The sequence below is a fragment of the Delphinus delphis genome, chromosome 9, assembly GCF_949987515.2.
Source record: "Delphinus delphis chromosome 9, mDelDel1.2, whole genome shotgun sequence".
Lineage (NCBI taxonomy): Eukaryota > Metazoa > Chordata > Mammalia > Artiodactyla > Delphinidae > Delphinus > Delphinus delphis.
The window spans coordinates 14,031,895-14,051,764 of record NC_082691.1 but is presented as its reverse complement, the minus strand read 5'-3'; the positions used below and the strand labels follow the sequence as shown (position 1 = coordinate 14,051,764).

The following is a 19,870-nucleotide window of genomic DNA, read 5'->3' as shown; positions in this document are numbered from 1 at the left end:
CTAGGATGGGGTTCCTGGCTTTTTGTTCTCTCAGTTGTCTCCATCCCCCTGACTCCAGGGTAGTGGAGTCCTAGTTATGAAACCTAGTCTTATGAGTAAGACCTTGTTACCACTGAGAAACATCTCTGGTTTCAGTCTTCTGCTCAGGCCTCTGACCTGGTCCTACGCTGTATTCCCTGTCAGCTGTCTCTGCTCATTGCTTGTCACAGCAGCTCTGATCTGTCTACTTCCCACAGTCACTGGGCCTTCTGGATACTCTGATTCACCTTTCAAACTGGACTGACTCCCCACCCCTTCCGCTGAATAAACTTCCAGGGCTCCAGTTCCTGGTTCCTCCCATCCTGTCCTTCTGCAGTTGACCTTGGCCCAATCCTGCTATGAGGTCATGCAGGCAAAGGCTGACCTTTAATATTCAGAGGATCAAGCATAGATGAAAGGGGGAAAATCATACCCTATATTTAGGAGCAAATAACATTTTTAAGGGTGGGAAGACTTTATAAAAGTCAAGTTTGCTAGCCCTTGAGTCTTCTAATTCTTTTTGGCTTCACTGGGTTTAATATAAGATGGAAACATTTTAACCTCAAATATTTACTTTCAAAGTAACATTTCAAGTGAGAGAGTAGCATGGACATACATCTACCAAATGAAAAATAGGTAGCTAGTGGGAAGCAGCTGTATTGCACGGGGAGATCAGCTCGGTGCTTTGTGAGCACCTAGAGGGGTGGGATAGGGAGGGTGGGAGGGAGAGGCAAGAGGGAGGGGTTATGGGGATATATGTATACATATAGCTGATTCACTTTGTTATACAGCAGCAACTAACACAACATTGTAAAGCAATTATACTCCAATAAAGATGTTAAAACAAATCTGTTTTGCAATATCTTTCTTCAATGGATTGAACAGGTGGCTTTGCATATTCCTTGAGATTGAAGATAATTTTACTTTGTAAGTTATTTTTCTCTCTGTTTTTACATTTTAAGGTGTTGCACAATGGCCTCGTTATGGAGATGAAACATCCGACTGTGGGGAAGATATCAGTCCCAGGTTTGAAAATTTTTATTTTTCTTAACTCCTTCCTTCATGAACTTGTCCCTTGTGCTGATCACTGCAAGTAGTTGATGACCCTCCAAACAACTTGTCAAGACATTATCTAAACTTTTCATTTTGGGTAAAAGGGGAACCCTAGAATCACACCCACAAGCGTGTTTGCTGAGGCTGTGGACTTGTGTCTTCACTCTGTCTGGGTGACAAAAAAAATGCTTGTACTCCTAGCTCCATTCTGTGGAATCACGTACTCACACAAGTGCTTTATGGCCAACAGATAGATGGCGATAGATATGGAAAATGTTCTGAAGTTACGCTTGGTTTGTATGAGAATGAGAAAGAAAGGCAGGCACCATAGAGGTGATGTCCAAGCAAGGCTACTGACTGCTCAGGCCAGGGCATTTTTTTTTTTCTTTTTTTTTTTTTCTGAACTGTGGTTTAAGGTATGGATCTTAGCTTTGTCGATCAAGAATGTTTTCAGTAAACTCAGAATATATTGAATTTTTGTAACTTGACTCATACCAAACAAACTCACTGAAGACATTTTGGCCTTAAGCCAAAGTGCCAGGTTTTTCACTTCTAGGGAGAAACCTCAGGCCTGACTCTCAGAGCATCCAAACTGTAGTGAGAGCTTATGATCGACCTATTGGCCCCAACAGACTGCGCTTCTCTAGTGATCGTGACATTACCGTTCCTCAGATCTGCTGTCTCTACTCTGGGCATTGTTAGAAAGACACTCCACATTCTTGTCCATCGCATCCCTATTTTGTAGGCTATACACAAATCATACACATTTTTTTTCCTCTTCTTTTGACAGAGAATAAGGAAATTAGTTAGAATATAACTTTGGTCATTGTTTTCCTGAAACTATATCCTGGTCGCCTTGCTTGAAATTTGGGTATTTCCCAAATCCCTCAGTCACATCTGTCAAACGACATAAGTATTTACTTCTATAGGTATCAGATCTCATTTCTTGAATAACTGCTATTGTTAAGTTGGTTGTGGGTATAACCTAATTGTAAGATTTGGGATCAGCTGGATAATAATGTCCTAGAACAGATCAGATCATGGCCACTGGCCAACAAAAAGAATGAGAGGAAGGAAGTATGATGAATAAGGCAAATTGAAGGAGAAAGTTCTGATATTCAGGAGTATAAGGAACGTTATACATGAATTAAGGGAGGTAACTAAGAGAGAGAACAGGTATAAGCATATCAGAAACTGGGATCACATGTTTACAGGGAAATGCTATATGGCATAGAAAAGTAGTGGGAAAAAAGCATGTTGATAAAAGCTAAGAAAGTCATTTATTCATTTATATTATTGAGTATGTACTATGTGCCAGGCTCTGGGTCCTGGGAATGCAAAAATAAACCAGGCAACTTGGCCCTTGGCCACATGAAGCTCATACTCAATGGAAAGTCATATAGTAGAAGCAACCAACAAATGTTTCTGTAACTGTAAGTCATGATACGTGCAAAGAAGGGGTATGAACAGTGTGCTTCGTAGAGAGTAACGGGGACAGAGGGACCTGTGATAGTTTAGGTTGATCAGAAAAAGCCTCTCTGAGAGGATGACTTGGACACTGAGAATTGAAGGAGAGTTAGAAGTTGACATTGAAGAATAGGGGAAGAGCATTCGAGCAGAGGGACCAGCTTATGAGAAGGCTCTGAGGTGGGAAAGAGCTGGGTATGCTTTAAACGAGAACGGAAAGTGAGGAAAGATTTCTCCAAAGAAGACATACAGATGGCCAACAAACACATGAAAAGATGCACAACATCACTCAGAGACATGCAAAACCACAATGAGGTATCATCTCTCACTGGTCAGAATGGCCATCATCAAAATATCTACAAACAATAAATACTGGAGAGGGTGTGGAGAAAAGGGAACCCTCCTACACTGTTGGTGGGAATGTAAATTAGTGCAGCCACTGTGGAGAACAGTTTGGAGGTTCCTTAAAAACATAAAAATGGAACTACCATATGACCCAGCAATCCCACTACTGGGCATATACCCTGAGAAAATTCAAATTTTCTCAAAATTCAAAAAGAGTCATGTACCCCAATGTTCATTGCTGCTCTATGTATAAGAGCCAGGACATGGAAGCAACCTAAGTGTCCATAGACAGATGAATGGATAAAGAAGACATGGCACATATATACAATGGAATATTACTCAGCCATAAAAAATGAACGAAATTGAGTTATTTGTAATGAGGTGGATGGGCCTAGAGTCTGTCATACAGAGTGAAGTACATCAGAAAGAGAAAAACAAATACCGTATGCTAACTCACATATATGGAATCTAAAAAAACGGTACTGATGAACCTAGTGGCAGGGCAGGAATAAAGATGCAGATGTAGAGAACGGGCTTGAAGACACGGAGGGGAAGGGGAAGCTGGGACAAAGTGAGAGAGTAGCATTGGCATATATACACTACCAAGTGTAAAATGTAAAATGCAACAGTGGGAAGCTGTTGCATAGCACAGGGAGATCAGCTTGATGCTTTGTGACCACCTTAGAGGGGTGGGATAAGGAGGGTGGGAGGGAGGCTCAGGAGGGAGGGAATATGGGGATATATGTATACACATAGTTGATTCACTTTGTTTGTTGTACAGCAGAAACTAACACAACATTATAAAGCAATTATACTCCAATAAAGATAAAAAAATTAAATAATTAAATAATTAAATAATAAATAAATAAGTAGTGAATAAAGAGGGGCAGGAATGGAGACTGAAGAGAGAAGCAGAGCCTCAAGGCCCCACTAGGTTTAGTTTTACTCTAGTTTTAAGCAGAGGAGTGAAATGACACAACTTGTAACTTAAAGCAGGGAGTCAAGTTAGGAAGTTATTACAAGACTTCAGGTTACAGTCGGCATCTGAAATTAAGGACGTGGTAATAGCGAGAAAGAGAAGGGAGTAGTCAAAGCAAAAAAATGTGATCATAGTGCTTTCAGTATGAGAAGACTTTAAAAAGCATTTTGTCCAGTCGTTTTTGACTTTAATTTTTAAACAGTGGAACTGATTTCTCAAATGAAGTCTAACTATCTAAAACAGATCAAAGTCGAATTTTGCAATTGATAAGTTAGCACTCCAACTCTTTACCTTTTTTCCCCTGCTTTCATCATATTATACTCCTCCAAACACCTCTTTGGAACCATGGGTCCCTAAAGAATAATTCAAGAAACACCAATCTAATTTAATTCCACAAGTTTACAGATGAGGTCATACCACATTGATATCCCCAACACATGAGAGAATAAGATAAACATTTGAAAGTTAATAACAGTTATTAGCATGATAGTAAGGAAAAAAGTAAGTCAGAGGCCAACCTAGAATGAACTCATTGGATGTAACTCTCTATCAGTCAGATGTGCATTTACTGACTTTCCTTGGTAAATAAATAAACAATCAAACAAGAAGGAAATATTTTTTCAGACTCCTAAAGGAGAATGCATACCTCTTTTGCTCACTTTAATGTATGTGTATCAGTTAGCTATTCTCACAATAATGCTGTGTAACAAATAACCACAAAAATCTCAGTAACATTCAAGCATAAGCATTTATTTATTCCGTGCATGTGGATTGGATGGTAGATGACTGATCTAGGCTGGACTTGCCTGGGTGGCTTTGCTTCTAGATGGAGGTCTGGCTGGACTTGGCTCCAGTGTGAGTTAGGCCCAGTTCTGCTCCATGTGCCTCTCATTTCTTCTCATGGCAATGCCAGAAGAGCAAGAAGGCAAACAGAAACCCCAATGCCACTTAAGAGCTTTTGCAGGACTAACAGACCCTTCTGCCCACAACTCATTGGCCAAAGCAAGTGTTAGGCTATATGGGGTTGGGGAAAATATATCTCTCTTTTTAAGAGAAACTGTAAAGTTACATGGTGAAGGCATGGGCAGAGGGAGGGGTAAATAACTAGGGCCCAAAATTCAATTTACTACAATATAATTCTCAGGTCTACAGCAATCTCTTTTTAATCTCCTTGTGCAAATTTTTATTTTTGTTTCTTTAATTTTTATAGGGCTTAGGCATCTTGTTGGTATATCTATCTTATTGACTGACCTTATATTCTCCCTATAGAATTACCAACAAAGGAAGTCTCAGATCTGAGATGAAATGGATGTGTTTAGATTATTTTTGGAATTAGTATCTGAGTGTCTGTAGAGGGCAGCACATCCGGACTCCCCATGAAGGGGAGAGACAATTCTGCTCATAGACATAAGATAAGAAGTTGCTATTGTATCTCCTAATTCAGTGTATCCCAGTAAGAGACCACTCAGACAGGATGAGATATTAAATGCAAAGAGAATTTATCAGTAAATAATTTAAAATTTTCCCGTGGTTTGTCCTTTTCATTGATATTATTTACGGATGATAGTTCCGCCTTTTTTTGTAAGGAATGTCCTCATTGGGAACCTCATGAATGCTGTAGAAACAACTCAGATTCTCCCACAATGCCTCAGTGAGGCGAATCTGCCAAAACAGGACAGGTGGGTGTAGTTAAAAGTGGTGTTTATGCTGCACTGTTTCCTAGTTAGCCAGTGGACACACATTTTGGGATTCATTAAATGTAGTTCTGCTGATTTACATGTATGTCTGCATCTTTACATTTACAGTGAAAATCATAATTAAAACTACTTATTTATATTACCTTTGTTATTAATGAATCTCTTGTGAACAGGACTGAATTTTCTACATGTCGCACTAATTTGCCTGAAGGATTTTCCATCTTAGTCATTATGAGAAATTTGTCTCTTGGAGAACAGAGTTTATGGCACCTTTTTTAGAAATGTGTAGATCCACAGCAGCCCCTCAGATTCTCACATTAGAATTCCTGTATAGGCGAGTGCTCATTGATTAAAACCTTAAAGGTGCTCGTCCACCAAGGTTGAAGACACTTTGAACAGGAACGGGAAATTATTTACCTCTTCAGAATTTCTTTCTGCTACTTAAATAATTATTGTCAGCACTTAATACGTTGTTCCAATATTTGTAACCATTACCAATATTGAAATAATAAATGAAGTAGCATAGTCCAGATGATCTCCTTTATTAATTTATATCTATTGTAACATGCTCCCTTTTCATATCGTTTCCCACCACCTCCAATCTCTAGTAAACAGTTAAGACAGAAATTTCATTTGTGTATATACGTATCATAGTTAAAACATGCAAACTAGTTAATAGTCATGAATTATCTCTAAATATGAAATGTAGTTCTGCTAATACTATCATTCTTTCATTCTTGTTTATTAAACTACTCTCTCATTCGACCTTTAAATCCTATTTTTCAGTTAAAGGTAGAAAGATACAAAGAAAACTAGTTATTAATTGGAGTATAAATGAGAAGATGCATCATATCTCTTTGCCCAGCTTAAGTAATCTGGTGTTCTGTGAGTCCCTGGTGAGTGGAGTAGTCAGTCAGTAGTTTCAGCTCACCATTCGTTTAGTGACAGAAGTGTCAGCACAGTGGGCACAGTCTACTAATTTGCTCATAATTAACTAAGGTAACCTGGTTGAGTGCTAAAACCTTAAACACACCCACACTCACACACACAACTTAACTCACTAAACCTACCGTGTCCCATACGTTATATGAAGCTCTGGTGTTAGGGCTGTACCCAGGCCGGGCCCAGTCACTCATGGAGCTTACAGTTTGCCAGGAAATTTTTTTGTTATTCTGAATAATAAATTCAGAAAAGTGAGATGGGCGTTTCCGTGGAGAACCAGAGGCAACAGCAGGATGGCCTGAAAGCGCAGATGAGGGAGGCCTCACCTAGAGCGTGGGATCAGCAAAGGTGTCCCTGAGAATGAAATGTAAGCAGACACGTGACCTACGACCAGTTGTCATCTGGGCCAAACTGCTGTGGGCTGAGGGAGGGACGGGGAGGTGCTGAGCGTGGTGCTGGAGGAGCTGAGAAAGGGCAGGAATGGAGATGACCCTGGAGAGGTAGCCAGAGGCCAGGAGAATAAGACCTCAGATAGAGCTAATGGTCACATTACAAACAGATCAAAATGTAAAGGAGATCTATGCTGAGGTCTCAGGTCTCTACTCTCTGGGGGTGAAGTGGGACCCAGAGGAGGAAATTGGGAGGAATCTCAAACGTGGTTTGGCAGGTGTTCTCACTGACTGCTTTTAGGTGTAATTTCTAAAATGCTTCTAACTCCATTGAAAATTTTTATAAAACTTCTAATGTCCTGAATTTTAAACTGTGAAATTGATAAAATTCTCATTTGTTAATTACGGAGGTGAAGAAGGTCATTACAGGTCATACCACATTTCCTCAATAAGAGATGGGCCATCATATAAACATCACGTTATTTGTGATTTTAGTGGGAAGATCTTACACTAGTTATCACATTCCAAAGACTGCCACTTTCCACTGAGCCATTCACTAGTTGCATCTTCTTATAATACCGCTGGCTGTTGGCCTTTTAGCCAGAAAGGAACACGTTGTCCTTCCGGGTACTGTGTAGATGCCAGAACAGCCTTGGTGCTGAGTTCCAAACTTCAAAGGATGTCACCGAAATAGAGTTTGATGCATACCTCTAGTTTCTCACCATAACCTTTTACCAATACCTCCCCGTAAATGTGCACGGTGGTCATTTGATTCCAGCAGCACTTCTGGGAAGTATTTGAGTGGTGAGTGTATCAGGGCTGTGAGAGGGAAGCCGTCTTCTATCGTGCAAAATGATTTTAAATTGAATTACCCTTGCCTGCTGGTCCCTTGATCTGTGTTTTCAGAAAGCAGCTCTAAGTTCTTTTAAATAAAACTTTTCTTAAGTTTTCCCCCACAGTATTTTAATATTTGGAACCTGCAACAAATTTTAGCTAGTGAGCGTTGGATACAGGAAGAACAGTCACCACTATGAATTAATGTAGCTCAAACCAAAGTATTCGAATATTGACATTTGGATTTTTATAGTGACTTTCTAAGAAGCTGAATGTACTTCTTTATTTGATTATCTAACATACTGTATTTCCAGATGTTTTGCAAGACTTTTTATAAGTGATGATCTAAGACACCTTTCTTTTGTAAAGCTCCTGCAGGGCAAAGATGCTGTCATTTAAACTCTAACCAGCACCCTCTGTACCAAGGAAGTACCTAACAGACGTTTTCTGGATGGTGATTAGGATAAAAAAGCTACTAGATGAAAAATAACTGAAAAGATGATTTGTGACAATTTAAAGCAGTATGCATTTTTTTATGAACAGATTGACTACCTGTGGAAGCTATCTGAAAGAGATCTGTTTTACTTCTTAGTTTGTTTCCAGTTTGAAGTACATATACTAGACGGAGTCACCACCTAGTCTCTGGCATGGTTGCAGATCTTCCTCTCTGTGCTATACATGCCTTCAGCTTTCCCTGTTACTTTTAGCTTTTTTTCCCCTTTACATAGAAAATTACATGATGCTTCTGAAATCACAGATCCTCAAAGTTTAGTTAAACTTCAATAATGGATAACAGCAATGGGGAAAGCTGTCACAAATCTTACTAGGGAAAAAGACAAATTAAAGAGGCACAAAAGTTTCAGCTTGTCTTCCTCTGTAAAGTTTAAATATGTTGGTTCTCATAAGGAATTCTAAGTGAAACCAATCTGAGAGTGAAAGGTGAGATAAGTTATTCCTTCCAGGTAGAAAAATCTTTCAGATGACAACAGGAAGAGTGTGCAAAGTTTTCACATTGTGTATAGTGCATAATCTATGTTCTAGAAAGAGCATACTCCTTCAGGGACCAGGCTAAGCGGTAAGAAAGAGGAAAGAGATGAAAAGAAGGGTCTGTAGTCTGTCAACAGAATGAGAGAGAGCTGGCAGGGAAGTGGATTTTCAAATAGACTAGCCATGGTACTTCCCAAAGTCCTCAATTATTTTTAACTTGATTAAACCCTTAACCCACGGCAATGCCCTGAGAGTTAAATAAATCAGCATATTCTCAGGTGATTTGACAGAGTACCTGCAGCCTTCCTTGGAAATCCCGTTCCCATGAGGCGGGGTCGTAGACATTGTTACCGTTCAGTGAGAAATGAATAGCCAGAGTGACTTTCCTTCCTAGGAGAGCAGGGAGGAAACAGGAGGAGGGAATAGCATCCCCAGGAATGTCTTTCCATCAGGAACTGGAGAAGCCCTAAGAGGCAAGTTACCATCGCTGATATGACTTAGGGATCTCCATCAACGATGCTTATCTGTGCCATGAGGAAGAAATATTCAGTGAGAGCTGGGCTTTCACGCTCAGGGAATTCACGTTCCTGTTACTCGGGACTGGGAAGGTGGCCAAGATCTCAGTTGTTCCTCTTCAACCATCTTCATCAACCGAGGCGCTAAGATAAGTGCATCTGTCCAAAAGGCCAGAAACTCATGTTCCAAATCAGTCCTGAGTTATCAGTGAAGTTCTGGGGTGCAGAGTTGTTTTCACTATTAGAAATTCATATTTCTAAATATGGCTAAAGAATTTTCCGGGGTGCATACTTAATTGGACTTCTACATTGTTTGGGGTGTTTTCTCAAGTATCACTATGCAGAATGACCCCTGAGGTTAGAGGTGTATTTGACATCATCTGAGTAGACCACTGAATGTCACCCCAAACATAGAAATCAAAGCAAAATAAAAACAAAAATAAAAAGCCACAGGAAGCAGCGGAAGAGTGGAAGTCTCAACGATGGTAAAGCATTTCTTGTCATTTTTGTCTTAAAAGGTGGATCAGACATTTTCTGAGATCAATTCTTGAGTCCTTGCTGTATTCGCTGCTGCCAGCTTTCATTGGGTACCCAGAGAAGTCTTTTTCTGGATCTAATTTAAATACTGACTTTATGCTAGATCTTTAAAGAATAAATTAATTAAATGTAATTAGGCACGTGAACTGGCTGGAGAAGTAGAATCGGATACTATGTAATAGCTAAATACAAAAGGCTTGAAATTATCTTCCAGTTTGGACTTCCGTGTTGTGGAATTAACTTGGATAATTAGGAAGTGACATTAACTTTGCCTCCAAGTGGGCTTCAGCCGGGAGGAGTTGCTTGACCTCATTGCCGGGTTTATTTAGGGTTGGAGAAGGGGTCATTTTAGTCCTCTCTGAGAGAGGAATGGCTTTGCTGTCCTCCAGCATTGCCAGGTAGGGACTCTGTGGTCCATGAAGAGATGACAAGTGGGCTGCATCCCAGGGGAAAATTGTTTTCTTTAAGTATGGTTCCGTAAGATGTCAAGATTTACTCCTGTTAAGAAGACTTACCCAGAGAAAATATCAGTAGAGTTAGCTATCTTCTTATATCAAAGGATTATAGTTTAATTTTGACGAGGCACACACTGTACTGTAAATATTAATAAGTGTTGGTGGAGGTGAAGAAATGGTAGTAAAAGGGTTAAATAAGAACCTTCAGATATTTTAACCTAACCAAGGGGTCATGTGCAATATCCCACTTATGCCGTCACCTCCAAACCTTAAGGATTTATTTGGCATTGAGCTGGGTCTTGAAATTCATTGCTTATCTCCTTTTCAGCAGGAGTGAATGCTGTCTTCTCTGTGTTCGCTGTGTACCGACTTTTTTGGGACCGTATCCCCCTGTAGTCATATCTTTATCTGGTATGGCATTAGCAGTCACCGTGTCCCTGGGCTCATCCTTTGCGTAAGATTAGGACACTGCCTAGAGGGGGAGGGATGAGGGGCCTTGAAATGCTTCCCAACTTGTCCTTCATCAGAGCATCATGTAAGTCATGGTGGCCATGTGACTCTCAGGGTGGGTGACCCATTAGTCAAAACTACTCAGAACCCTGTGTCTGTTGAAAGTGTCCCAATGAACCCTATACTCCAGCTTATTGCAAGCAGCCATATGCTTTTCAAGCAATTAAGAGAAAACCTGATTTTAATTAGATTAAAAATGAAAAATAAGGTAGTACAAGACATTTGGGGGATTTCAGAAGAGAGTATAGTGAGATAAAAGCATCAACAAGATGCTGCAGCCACAAAAAGCTAGAGAACTACTACCCCACATAGACTTACAGAATATCCTCAACAGTTTACCTCCCATAAACTCTTCATAAACTGCATTCTCTTGGTTGCTGGGCCTTCAAGTTGATACGTGAACTTAAGTAACTGATTTCACCTTTTAGTGCCTTGTCTTGCTTTGATGACATTGATTTTTGCATTCTTTCAGTTTAAAGGAAAAATGTAATTTACAGTACTGCATATAAGGTATTTTGTGAATAGATTTTAATAGCTTCATTGCCTTGGAACATTCAAATTTGAAACAAGGGAATGTAAGTGAACATCTGTTGAGTAGTTCTCTCTCTCTCTCTCTCTCTCGCTCTCGCTCTCGCTCTCGCTCTCGCTCTCGCTCTCGCTCTCGCTCTCTCTCGCTCTCTCTCTCTCTCTCTCTCTCTCTCTGTCTCTCTCGCTCGCTCGCTCGCGCTCGCTCTCGCTCGCTCTCGCTCTCGCTCTCTCTGAGCCCTTTATGCATATGATTTGTTTAACCTCTAGGAAAATTCAGTAAGCCATACATTATTACGTCCATTTTACAGTTGAGAAAATTGAGACTTGCTAAGTGTTGCAGCACCAATGGGAACCCAGATCTGAGTATCTCTGAAATGTGTCCTCTTTTTCCTATTTCCTACCGTCTCCTAAAGTTGAGCCCAAAAGGAAGGTTGAGCCAGTTATTGAGCAACTTTAGTCTCTAGTCTAAAGGCTGATTAACATATTTTAAATGTTTCATTGAAAGAGGAGCTTGGAAATTTATTTAAGAATGTTAAAATTCAAGAATTTAAACTTTGAGCCTCCGTCCTTTGGGGATTAAGTTTGGTTTTTAGTCTATTATTGTGTTTTTATGAAAAAAAAAAGCCATCAGAAAATATATTGTTAGGCCATTTCGATATTCTCAAGAGCATATAAGTGTAAATGCACCAAAACATGTGGATTACATTTCCCTCAAGTTGTGCTGTTTTCACACATTAACAGAAAAGCAGTTTGAAGGGGGGGGGTGGGGAATGGAAATATTTGGGACATATATGCAGGTTTCAATCATCAAAAGACCCGTGATGTTAAGCTGCCACGCTGACTTACCCAGATTTCTCATCTTTGCAGTGACCTTTCTGTGGCACTGGTACTATGTGGGCAAATTTCTTCCTGCTCACTGGGGGCTGGTTTTATTTTCAAGTTAAAGCCAGTTCCCTTCAAGCAACTTTAATTAACCTGCAAACAGTGTTGTGCTGGTACAAGAACGTTACAGTGATATTTTTTCCAAGTGAGTGGTTGATACTATGGCCAGAGCAGGAATTTATTTTTTTATTTTTTTATTTTTTTTAACATCGTTATTGGGGTATAATTGCTTTACAATGGTGTGTTAGTTTCTGCTTTATAACAAAGTGAATCAGTCATACATAAACGTATGTTCCCATATGTCTTCCCTCTTGCGTCTCCCTCCCTCCCACCCTCCCTATCCCACCCCTCAGAGCAGTAATTTAAAAGTTAGGGACTTCCCTGGCGGTCCAGTAGATAAGACTCAGTGCTTCCACTGCAGTGGGCACGGGTTTGATCCCTGGCTGGGAAACTAAGATCCTGCATGCCACATGGTGCTGCCAAAAGATATATATATATTAGTGACAAATTCTGTATGATTCCACTTATATGAGGGACCTAGAGTAGTTAAATTCATAGAGACAGAAAGTAGAAGGGTGGTTCCGCAGGTCTGGGTGGGGGATGAATGGAGAGTTAGGGTTTAATGGGTGAGAAGTCTCAGTTGGGGAAGATGGAAAAGTTCTGGAGATGGATGGTGGTGATGGTCGCACAAGAGTGTGAATGTGCTTAATACCACTGAATTGCACACATGAAAAAAGGTTGAAATGATAAATTTTGTGTTATATATATTACCGCAATAAAATATATGATTACTAGAAAAAATCAGCTAACTTCTATGCTGTTTTCCCATGTGCACGGGGCGTATATGTGTGGTGTAGAGAGGAGTGCCTTTAGGCTCCGTCAGGGAGACCTGAGTACAAACTCAGCTCTGCCAGAAATGGTTGGCGATACTAGGCCTTCCTGATCAGCCTTCCTGACCTGTCTCAGTGACATCTGTCTTCTCTGCAATATAAAGATCAGACACTTAAGATAATTACGATAATTAAATAACAATTCATGCCAAGGACCCAGCACGTAGGAGTAAGTGGAAGCACGTTGTAGATAATTAATAAACTCTCAGCAGTGTCTACGGTAGCCACAACTCTTGGGGGAAAATAAAACTAGCCACATTATTAGTTATTTTTCAAACATGGGACATTGAAATAATCATGCATATTTCTCTAAGAAATACAGTAAAACAAATCATTCTTTCATTGAACATTTATCTACTCTGTGCCAAGTGCTGACTGACAAGGAGCTCGTCTAATGGGGCGTTTGACAGTGACCAATCAAACGAAATGCAGTGGGGACCGGGGAACCCTGGACCGTCGCTGCCAGATATGTGTGTAGGGCCAAACCAGCTTTGAAACTCTTGGATAAATGTGTTGTACACAGCGTCAGTGGAGACCACAGCAGTGTGAGAGCATCCTCCAGAAACAGCACTGTGCTAGACAGATCGTGCAGGTGAAAATGATTCAGAGACTGCAGATGAGAATGTAACAGCTTGTTTAGGGGGAATGAGAGCAAGACCGCAGAATGGTGCAGCATTTCCAAAATACACTCTGCACACCCTACAGCTTCTTGACGTCCTCATAGCTGTCTCACCAAGAAATGACTCTCTTGTCCAACACCTTTGGGAAACTGCCTTAAACAAAGGTCCATGGATTTTCTCTACCTTGGCATTTCTCAGATCCATGAACGTTCTAAGACAGCTTTGAGTCTCCAAGAGGGAGATGTCATGTTTCCTGAAGTTATTTGACAGTGGTGCCCTTTTCTTTCCAGAGCTCTTCCTCAGATCCCATGGAAAAGCATTTTGTGGGTCACTCCACTGAGCACGTGTGTCCCTTGGAGCCACATGGAACAGGTTGTAATGGTCATTCACTGGAGAAATTGGCTAGTTGACACTAACAAAAGGGGAGGGAAGTCAAAATAGAAAGCTGCCCATCTTCTGAGGATCAGAAGTTTTTCTTGTTTCTTAGCTCGAGGGACCAAGGGTCCTGAAGAATGTCAGGAGAGGTTTCTTTCTCCTGTGAGGGCTGAACACCCACGAACACCGGGCAGGAGAGGGTCAGCCAGGAGCACGGCCACGGGGTTGTCTGGGTGGCTGAGTGGCTGGAGTGGGAGTGGGGCACCTTTACTTCAAGCTGGTGCAGCCTCCACCCGTGAGAGCCTTGTTCAAAGGCATTAAAAATGGAAATGGATTGAGGGCAACACCGAAGTGCAGATCAGGAACAGCTCACATGGTGATGCTCTTGCACTAGAAGCAAAAGCTATCCTGGGATCTAAAGAAATCACTTAAGAAGAAAATGCTTCCTCTTCATTGAGCCTCAGGAAAGCTGCTTTAGTAGAATCCTGCACAATTGTTCGTACTCTAGCTTAGAAAATGGAGTTGATTAAGTGGAAGGAAATTTTTTAAATGTGACAAAGATGATGAGGTGATTAAGGGGTAGGGTTTAAGTAGCAAGATGTGGAGAATTTAAGATGTATGACTGAGTAGCGATGACAGTGGGGTGTATGATAGCTGCCTATAAAGACCCAATTAATTGCCTAATGTGGCAGATGAGAAGAAATGGGCTTTAAGCACCAAAAGGGAAGCTTGAATTGAAGCCTATCAGGGAAACAGTATTTACCCGTAAGGGTGATTCGACTGCCATCACAGCGGAAGTCAGTGGAGTTATTTGGATAAAGATTCAGATGAAACTTTTCTTTCTTATATCCTGGTGTCAACCTTTTTTTTTTCCTTTAAAAAGGATGCATACATTTCATGTTTCTTAGGGGCAGACATTGAAGAATAGAGCACAATATTTAATTTGCTCCAGGATGTTGTGAGATGGTAACAACACTTAGGATTGCTTCAAGCCTCTACATGTGTTTTCCCTTAAGCTGAATTATAGTAATATCCTGGCTGGTAAGAATCATAGAAAATCTGTGCATTCTGTTACACTGTGTGTGGAGATATAGCTTATGATGGGAAACGTAGTAAGGATAGTTACCATCAAGAGCGCTTGATGAAACTAGCGAACTCTTTGTGACTCTGCATTAGGTGCTTTACCTGTGTAGATGCTGATCTTCCTATGGACACTCTGAGAGAGACGCTAGCATCCCCATTTTACAGATGAGCAAACTGAGCCTCGGAGAAATCACCTAACCTGACCGAGGTCACACGACCAGTAAGTGGCGGTGAGTTTGCATTCAATTCCGAGTGACTCAGACATCCATGTCCTCTTGCTGCCTTCTGAAGGCTTCTTTGGTCATCGCTTTTATAAGTTGGCGACCAGTGGCTTAGCGTGTGAGGCGCTTCGCTTGCGATTGAGAGTTGGGTGGTCGCTAAGAGCATTACCCGCGCTTAACCCAGGCAGGGCCATGGCTCGGCTACCCCAAGCAGCTTGGCCAGGGCGATGCAGGGAACGAAGCAGGCAGGGCTAGACGAAAAGGCAGTTGGTCCTAGCTCCCTGCGCATTCAGAGCGGGCGTATGGAGCAGCTCTGTCAGATCTCAGAAACAGCATCCAGATTTGATTATAACTTCTCTTTGTGGTCTTTGAAGCTTTTTGTTATTCCTTCCCTTGCCTCACGGAGTTCAGATCGATTTTCACATAAACAGAAACAATTCCTCCTTTCTGAGCACTTCATTGTTGGTGGCATTGTGGAATGTCCCAGGAAGGGGGAAATGGGGCCAATTATAAAGGAGAAATTTCTCTTCGGCTTGCATGTTTATACGAAAATGCCAAAGCCACCAGCTGTCACAATAGCAGGCCTCGGGTAAGCCCTCTTTCCAACTGTCCTGCAGCGCACATACAGCAGGGGGAGATAAATCCAGTAGACCCGATTAGAAGATGCAAAGTGGCATCCTGCATTCAAGAGTTTTACAGGAAATTTAGGAAACGTGCACCTTGGTATCGTTTTTACTTCAGTAAGAAGTTCCCAAATGACAAGCATGGAAATGACAACTCAAATTTTAATTTAAACACCTAACTTCAGCTTACCACTGAAGAGCATTTTCCTTCAATAGAGAGAATGTAGATTGAAAAAAAATTAATTTCACATTCCTATTTATAGGACATTTGAGACAAACAGCCATCCGTGTTGCTGTTACCTCATTCGCCTTTTTTAGCCATCAGGACTGACTGCTTATGTCTTTTACATTCATGGAACGCATTTCAAACTTAAGGAATTCAGTTCCATAGCAGGACCTTAGCAGAGATGATATATATCATCTTGTTTGGCTATCTTTATAATGCTTTCTTCTTTTCTTAAAAAAAAAAATATAAACGGTATATTAAGACTGATGGAAAAACCAGATCTGACAGGAAGGTTAAAAAAAGTAAGTTACTTAAACAATTCTTCTGGAATCATTCAAGAGAGTAGGGTGGAGTAGACTTTAAAAACAAGACAATATAATCCTGAAGATTATATTTTAAAATGAAATTTAATTGGAGCCGTTTCACTGAATTGAACCGGTAAGGCCTTTACTCTGTCAACGCTTCCCGTGGAAGTAACCCCAGTCCGATTTCCTCCCTCTGTGGCCTGGAGTTTAAGGTGAGCTGTCAGTTTCTTGGACATGAGCAAGATTACAGCTGGGACTCTCACCCAGCTCTTTAAAGCAGACCACGGGTTGTGGCAGCGTGCTCTTTCGGAGGAGAGAACTTATTATTCCAGTTTTATTTATTTTTAAAAACTTTTATTGGAGTGTAGTTGATTTACAATGTTGTGTTAGTTTCTGCTGTACAGCAAAGCGAATCAGTTATACATATACATATATCCACTCTTTTTTAGATTCTTTTCCCATATAGGCCATTACAGAGTATTGAGTAGAGTTCCCTGTGCTACACAGTAGGTCCTTATTAGTTATCTATTTTACATATAGTAGTGTGTAGATGTCGGTCCCAATCTCCCAATTTATCCCTCCTCCCTTTCCTCCCTGGTAACCGTAAGTTTGTTTTCTACATGTATGGCTCTATTTCTGTTTTGTAGATATATTATTCTTTGTGCTTATGGTAGCTCAAGTTATACTCCGAATGGCACCAAGGTTTTCCTCAGTATCTTTTGCCTGTGTATAGCAGTAGGGTCCCTGAGTCCTCAGAAAGTGTAAGTGACAGCTTACTCCATATTTGACATTTGAGATCCATGAGTTTTAATTAGTTAATGTCCCTTCATTTGCAGTGAATTACGGACAGTTTTCTTTCTGTTCTATTTTCCTACATCTTGAATTGTGAAATTTTCCAGTAAGTCCAAAAAAACAAAAGACGTGTCATTTAAACACATTGGTCTTAAACCAAAGCTATAGGAACTCCAAACCAAAGGTAGCCATTCCAGTTGAAATACCAAGATACTTTCTATGACACTGGATTCTTTTCATTAAAAAAAACAAAACAAAACCGAACCAAACTTTGCTTGAAGATGATTCTTGGGCTCTTTGTATTCAGTCATCCCTCAAACCCTCTGCCTGGGATCCAGACTTGCATACAGATGCTTTCAGGGGCAGGATGTTTTAAAAAAGAAAACAAAAACTGTGTGTCTCCCCTGAAATAGAAAATAACTTACTGTTAGGCCTTCATATCATCTATTTGAGTATTTGAGCCAAAAGAAAAATTAACTTTAGAATCAGAGATTTCCAAACCAATGTAAAAAGCACATTTGACTCCTGTTTACCATTGGTTTCCATTGTCTTTATTTAAAGGAGCATAGGCGGTAATAACAAAGAAGACTAAAGAAAGGCAAATAAAGGGGGAAAAAAAACTGGAATTCATGAGGGAAAAAATAGAGTGGATACACATATTTGAACAGTTTCTGAAATGGTCTAAATCTTTCACTTCTGTCAAGCAGTGCACCTTCTCTTATATGCAGGGAAATGCTCTGACAACCCAGCCTCTTCCAGTGCTTTTCCTGAATGTCAAGCATCACCCTCTAAGTTTTCAGCCATGTATTTTCTTTGGACCGCTCTTCTTTACCCTTATTAAATACTTCACATATATGAATGGGAAGGTCAACATTTAAACTTTCGTGTGAGGTGGGAAAAAGGGACAAGTTTATTTCAGTACTCTTCTACTTAAACACATGGAACTCTGTTACAACTTCGTATCTTTGCAGTGTAATATATGGTTGAAATCTAAAAGGCGGTTGAAACCATGACACCGCAAAAACTGTAGAAAAAGCAATCTATACCATCCACAGACAAATTCTGGTGCCGATCCTGGTGTTAACAACAAAATTCAGTCTTATATTTTTATATTATAGGTATTAATGCCTGTTGGGTTTTTGTCTCCCCCTAAATCTACATTCCTGCGAATCCTAAGGTCAATTTACTTTTGTTTTTCTAATAAAAATGTAAATCTCAATATGTTAGTGAGAATTAAGCCTTTGAAACATATTTTTCCCCCTATAACACTCTATTAGGACTACTGGATTATTTGAAAATCTGTCAGTTTTTTAAATATCTTTTTAAAATTTTTTAAAATTTTATGTTGGAGTGTATTTGATTTACAATGTTATGTTAGTTTCAGGTGTACAGCAAAGTGATTTAGTCATACATATACATATATCTATTCTTTTTCAGATTCTTTTCTCATATAGGTCATTAGAGAGTATTAAGTAGAGTTTCCTGTGCTATACAGTACCTCCTTGTTGATTATCTGTTTTATATATAGTAGTGTGTGTATGTCAATCCCAACTTCCTAATTTATCCCTCCTCCCAACCCTTTGGTAACCATAAGTTTGTTTTCTATGTCTGTGAGTCTGTTTCTGTTTTGTAAATAAGTTCATTTGTATCATTTTCTTAGATTTCACATATAAGTGATACCCTATGATATTTGTCTTTGTCTGGAAAATCTGTCAGTTTTAGACTTTAGTGGATATACATATTTTTATCGGATATACATATATACATATACATTTTTTTAATAGAAGTAATCCAATCCTATACTTCTGGCTAATATACCCAATTTGAAGTGTATGTGTATTTATGTGACGTATTTGAAAGTGTTGTGTTAAATATTTTAAGTATTATACAAATGTCAGTTATTGTTGTTATTATATATATGAGGTCTACTTTGTGCTGGGGAAAATTTAGTGATGTTAGCTGGAGACAACGGACTGGGCATAGTAGTGTGGGCATGAAAACTGGAGTCTGTACTTAAGGGAGACCTTATTTTAATAATGATCATTGTATAATACAACATCTCTACCACTAAAGTAAGAAATGTTTGAATATGTACTGTCTGCCTTATTTACTTATTAGGTGCTTTTGAAAATGTTTCAGTGAGTTAAGACCTTTAAGTCTGTATTTTGCAAAGAGAAAAGTTCACCTAAACCATAAGGCTAAAAACAAGTAGATTAGTAGAAGGCTACTAATAAGGCTAAAAACAAGTAGATTAGTAGAAATTAACCTATCTTTTTTCTTTTTAATAACAAGTAGAACTAAAAACAAGTAGGCTAAAAACAAGTAGATTAGTAGGCTAAAAACAAGTAGATTAGTAGAAATTAACCTATCTTTTTTCTTTTTAATAACATAGATGGTCTTTTCATAGAATTTTCTAATAAAAAGTATAATATTGATTCCTCTACTTGGAAAAAAAAAAACCCTCCTTATATACTTCCATACACATAAGATGTGCATCTAGAATGTAAATCATGTGTTTTGTTTTGTTTTTTTAACTCACAAATAACCTGTCTATGTTTATTTATTTTGTCTTATTAGTCATCCATTTTATACACATC

The 19,870-nt window shown here is 39.6% G+C and overlaps 1 protein-coding gene across 4 annotated transcripts in view; it reads left to right on the top strand.

The window, feature by feature from the left end:
* Positions 1 to 19,870, top strand: part of SUGCT (succinyl-CoA:glutarate-CoA transferase) — a 684,957-nt gene that overhangs the window by 578,984 nt on the left and 86,103 nt on the right. For all 4 annotated transcript variants that reach the window (XR_009520588.1, XM_060020208.1, XM_060020209.1 and 1 more), the window contains one exon: positions 981 to 1,044. Coding sequence is in view for 3 of the 4 variants with exons in the window: in XM_060020208.1 (XP_059876191.1) it covers positions 981 to 1,044 (64 nt within the window). In the remaining variant the exon portion in view is untranslated. Of the gene's footprint in view, positions 1 to 980; positions 1,045 to 19,870 lie in introns of those variants that run through there.